Source organism: Enhydra lutris, unplaced genomic scaffold, assembly GCF_002288905.1.
Source record: "Enhydra lutris kenyoni isolate GAN:26980312 unplaced genomic scaffold, ASM228890v2 scaffoldscaffold1076, whole genome shotgun sequence".
NCBI lineage: Eukaryota > Metazoa > Chordata > Mammalia > Carnivora > Mustelidae > Enhydra > Enhydra lutris.
Genome location: NW_019155160.1, coordinates 1 through 5,671, shown reverse-complemented (window position 1 = coordinate 5,671; position 5,671 = coordinate 1). Strand labels below are relative to the sequence as shown.

General features: G+C 39.8%; 1 protein-coding gene across 1 annotated transcript; it reads right to left on the bottom strand.

Annotated features, from left to right (window-relative positions):
* Nucleotides 1-1,174: 1,174 nt before the first annotated feature.
* On the bottom strand, nucleotides 1,175-2,017 carry LOC111140429 (protein SET-like). The gene has a single exon (XM_022492683.1). It carries the CDS (start codon nucleotides 2,000-2,002, stop codon nucleotides 1,175-1,177), a length of 828 nt encoding a protein of 275 aa, XP_022348391.1. The 5' UTR covers nucleotides 2,003-2,017.
* Between the last annotated feature and the right edge of the window lie 3,654 nt (nucleotides 2,018-5,671).

Genomic DNA, 5,671 nt, shown 5'->3' with positions numbered 1-5,671 from the left:
AATTTATTCATTGTTGTCAGAGCTGGAGAGACCAACCTGGAATCAGAGCATCAATTTTATATTTCATTTTGATTCTACTTCTACTCTTTTTTTGTGTACACATTTAGTTTAATTGTAACAAAGCAACTTGTACACTTTTTTTTTAAGATTTTATTTATTTATTTGACAGACAGAGATCACAAGTAGGCAAAGAGAGAGGAAGGGAAGCAGGCTCCCTGCTGAGCAGAGAGACTGATGTGGGGCTCGATCCCAGGACCCTGGGATCATGACCTGGGCCGAAGGCAGAGGCTTTAACCCACTGAACCACCCAGGTGCCCCACAACTTGTACACTTTTAACGTTTAAAACTGAGCATCATCTTTCCTTTCCAGTGAAACAAAAAGAAAATTTAAAAATAAACAGGAACAAACTTACAATAGAGAATGTCAATTCCAAATAAGATCCTACAAATTCTGCTGATTCTCCCATCGAGTGGCAGGGCTCAAGTCATCATTAGGAGAGAGTTTTATTTTAAAAGTGTCATCTTAAACCGCAAGGATGTCCATTAGATATCACAATTAAACATGCCAAAGGAGAAGGCATGTTGTCAAAATGCCCACTTAACCCACCCAAACATCTCAAACCCACCCTTTGCTGACCTTCTATAACCCCATTTTTTAAAGTTTTTTTTTCTTTTTTTTAAACAAGAGAAAGTAGACAGGTACATGTTGGTAAATGCTAACTGTCCATATTCACATAGAGACACAGTGTAATCTCTGAGCCCAATATACAGAGAAAGGAGGGGAAAAGCTAGAATTCTATGCACTACACAGGGGCCTAGCACCCTCCAGCTTCCAGCAGAGCTAAGGGGGCAGAAGGTTTTTCTTTTTTCCCACAGAGCATGGTGGTGTTGATTCCATAAAGTTTTTGTTTTTGTTGAGACAGGAAGGGACAAAAATGAATTTGGAACAAATGGGGTAGAGATTCTTTTCCCACTGTATTCTGCTCAAGGTATTTCCCCCCCAAATAAGCTGAGAACCATGGTATAAAGGGAGAGAAAAAGGAGACTTCAAAAAACAGGGCAAATGAGCACGAGAGGAGAAAAGAAAAAGAAAAAGGAAAAAAAAAAGATGGCAACTTGCTCCCAGGGATTGAAGAAAATTAAAAAAGGAAGATTGGAATCCATCAGTGTTCCATTAGTCATATTCTCCTTCATCCTCATCTCCTTCTTCATCAATATCTTCCAATCCTTCTTCTTCATCATCATCATCATCATCATCATCATCCTCTTCTCCTTCCCCTTCTTCGTCATCCATATCGGGAACCAAGTAGTACTGTAATGGATTTGGCCAAATATCATCTTTGATGACCTCTCCTAACTCATCTGCACCTGCATCAGAATGGTCAGTAAACCAGCTGAAGAAGTTCTCTGGTTCCTCATGCTGTCCTTTCCTGCTGGCTTTAATCTGTGTTTGACTTGAACGTTTCGTCAAATCCTTTCCAGATTTCCATTTGATTTCAGTGGACTTTGAAGATGGATCACCACTCTCATTCAGATGAAATTCTTTGGAGAGAACTTTATTTTCGAAGTAAGGGTTTTCATCAAAATAAAAATCTATTCTGTAACCTGATTTAATATCTTCAAATTCTGTCACTTCAACTCTTGTCAAATAATGCAGCACCTCTTCATCCTCCTCCCCAAGCAGTGCAGACACTTGTGGATGGTTGACAAATGTTGTTACCCCAAAATTGGGGATTTTGGCGATCAATGCCGACCTCTTCTGAAAAAATGGTTGGCGGAATTTGTTATATTTCTGTTCTACTTTCAAAATCTCCTCACTGGCTTGTTCATTAAGTCTGTCTATTTCATTTTGTACTTCATCAATATGTTCAATTGCTTCTTGCTGTTCTTTTTCTCCCTTATGCCAGTGCTGAGATGTTGACGTCTGCCCTGGCTTGGGGGCAGGAGGCAGTCTCGGTTTCTTCATTTGAGGTGGGAGCGAAGACTGGCGTTTGGGGGCCATGCTGTGAGGAAACTCCAGGAAACCAGGAGAGAGGCACGTTTGGAAGCTCTGATTGCTCTCTACTTCTACTCTTAAGAGCCTGCAAAGTCTAAAAAAGGACAACTGTCATAAGCATATGGCCCAAAGTCAAGCAACTGGAAGTTCCAAGAAATATAACAAGGAAATGAAGAGCGGAACCTCTTACTCCTGTTGGAGGCATAGAATTTCCCATTCAAGAGAGACAGAGGCTCATGGTTGGAGGGGTTTGAAACAGGAGGAACTGTAGGTCAGAGAGATTAGGAACCAAGGTCCACACCGGGCCTGGCTCGCCAGCCATGTGACTAGATTATTCTCCTCTCAGGAGCTTAAGCCCTGATACCTTGCATTCTCCTGAGTCAGGGGCCCAACAGAGACAAGATTTCTTATAAGATCTGAGGAAGCTACAAGGGAGAAAATTTGCCAAAGTACATTAATAAGCACTGGGTTCTTCCTAAATAGCAGATCCATTAGGATGTCACAAAATAAGCTTGTAGACCTCACTAGGGCAGGGGAAAATTGACCAAAGAGGCACATCCTGAAGTCTCCAAGGCTAGATCCCTCTTCTGCCTTCTATGCTAATATCAGTCCATCTAAGAACATCTGCATTCAGCATCACTTTTCTCTGGTGCACAGTGAGATTGGGGGGATGATCAGTCCAAGAGGTAAGAAGGGAAAACATCACAGGCAGGAAGAGAAGAGTTCTGGAAAGAATTCAGTGCCTGGGAAAGATCACAGTAAATCAGAAAAACATCTGAACTATAGGTTTGTGGGGAAGAAAAAGAAAGTAAAAATCAGGCTTATATTACAAATGCAGGGTTATCTAGGAGTTTAGTTATAGTTCCTATTGGAAGGACTTTCTTTATAGACAGAAAGGTTTCCATATCTGTTGTACCATATACACATACACACATATCATCAGCACTACTACTACCTCCTTCACCAAATCCAGCAATCTGGCTTAGAGAATGTGAGTTCTATGGCCTTGTATCTAAGAAAATTGACTTTCATGAGGCAGACATATTCCTGCTTACCACATTTAGCCTTCACATACTCTTAAGACTCCATTTCACCTGATTCCTCCACTCTACCCCCCACCCCCTCTCTCATGCACATGCCCATAGTCTAAAGGGTAACATAGAGTATAGAAAGGACAGATCAGAGGTCCAGCCTGATGTAGTCTTTCAGCCATAATCCAGTATGAGAAGCCCTTGGAAATGATCTGAGGTTTTAGGTGATTGAGGCTGATTTAGAAAAAAAACTTTATATGTCTGCAACGTCTCACTGCTGAACTTGAAAAACAGAGTCCCTCCTCACAAAAGAAAAATCAACATTCATCGTCACTAAAGATCACATTTGGTCAGAACCAAATGGTCAATAAAAAGGCATTGAATTTACAATCTCAGGGATCATCTCCCCAGAGTCTTTGAGCTAATCCAATATCTCTGCTGATATTTAAGAAGTAAGGCTATCCTTACCTTGAGCTTTGTGAGCTCAGTGAGGACACTGAAGAGAAGAAAAGCAAGTCCTTGGAGAAAGCAGACTCCATTCCTGGTTGTTCAGAGCTTCATGCCTTCAGGTAACAGCCTCAGCTTCGTCAAACCATACTAGGGACTCTCCTGCCCTCCTGTTCCTCAGTGGGGCTTCTACAGCAGGAAGGGAATTATATAGTCGCACCCTGGTATCACTATTTTCTGGAAACCAAGAGAAACCCTGTTTACTATCTTCTCTTCCATCAGAGATGACATAAAAAGAAAGCTTTCTGAAATACAAGCACCAATGGCATGCTGAATCTTTTAAATATCTCCTTATATGAGATACAAGGTTTCCCAACATTAGGTGTCATTTTGTCTCCAAAGCTGCTCAGAAAAGCTCTATCAAAAAATATATATTTCTTTCTTTTCTCCATCCTAGGGGTATGGCTCAATGGCTGGTTCAGCTCAGCTGGTGAACTTGACAGTCAGATGCATTGTTTTGGGTTCAGTTCTACCACATATAACCCAAGAAAAGATGGTTTTTTTTTGTTGTTGTTGTTGTTTAATTAAGCCTAGGTCTCCAATGTCAAGTGACCAACATATTGTGGCTCCAAAGAAATGAGAAGTATCCAACAGAACAAAAAGTCAGATGAGTAAAAAATTGGGATTAGAAGGAAACAAAAATTCATGGTCATCAAAGAAACGTGATTATTTGGTCTGAACATGGGCTTTCCTCTCATTTCTGTTTGGTAAGTGAAAGCCTTGTAAAGATCCAGGGCACCTGAGCAGAACAAATATGAAGTATGTCTTTCCTTTCCATCAATCACAGAGAACTTTTTGCCCCCAAGACTACCATGACCCATGTAGACATGTCACCTAGGAATTAGTTGTGTTCCCCAGGACATGGTGGGCCTACAGTTAAAATCTGTTACAGAATAAATCTCTATTTTACACTCTGGCACTCTGTTCCTAACAACTTAGTCTTCAGTGGTTAGAAAGCACTTGCCCTCCTACTCGCAGGTCCTCTTTTCAACATTTCTGTCCCTATGCCTCCTCTCCCCTTCTTCTGTTCATTTCATATAAACCAGTTAGTCTACTTTCACATTCTTTCCAGGTCTCTGAGCATATGAATCAGAGGGCTGTCCATTATGGTGTTTGGAAATGAAGTCAGTTTTATACAACTTGCTTATTACACCCTTGCTATCAAGAAAACAAGAACTCACCATGCTTTCATTTTTTTAAAAGTTATTTTTTGAGATATAATTGAAATATAATATTGTGTACATTTAACATGCAATGTGTTGATTTGATACATTTATATATGGCAATAGGATCACTATCTTAACATTGGGTGACATCTCTATCACATCACATAATTTTCATTCCTTTTTTACGGTGGAAACAATTAAGATCTAATCCTTAGCAATTTTGAAGTTTATAACACAGTATTGTTATCTATAACCACTATGCTGTCCATGAGTTCTCCAGGATTTACCTGCTGGTTGCAAGTTTATACCTTTAAATTACATCTTCCCAATTCTCCCAACTCACAGCCTCTGGTAGACATCACTGTATTCTCTGCTTAAAGGAATTTGCTGTTTGTTTTTTTTTTTTAAACACATAAAGTGATATCATACAATATTTGTCTTTCTCTCTGACTTATCTCATTTAGGATTATGCCTTCTTACCATGTAGTTTCACCTGTTGATTTTTGCTTTTGATGTTATATTTTTAAAAAATTGTTCATTGCCAAGATCAATGTCAAGGAACTTCTTTCCCATTCGCCCCCTCCCAGGAGTTTCACTTGACCATTCTCTTACATGGTACACAAAGATAAACTCATGATGGATAAAAGACCTCAACGTGAGACAGGAGTCCATCAGAATCCTAGAGGAGAACATAGGCAGTAATCTCTTCGATATCAGCCACAGCAACTTCTTTTAAGATATGTCTCCAAAGGCAAAGGAAACAAAAGATAAAATAAACTTTTGGGACTTCATCAAAATCAAAAGCTTCTGCACAGCAAAGGAAACAGTCAAGAAAACAAAGAGGCAACCCATGGAATGGGAGAAGATATTTGCAAATGACAGTACAGACAAAAGGTTGATATCCAGGATCTATAAAGAACTCCGCAAACTCAACACACACAAAACAGACAATCATATCAAAAAATGGGCAG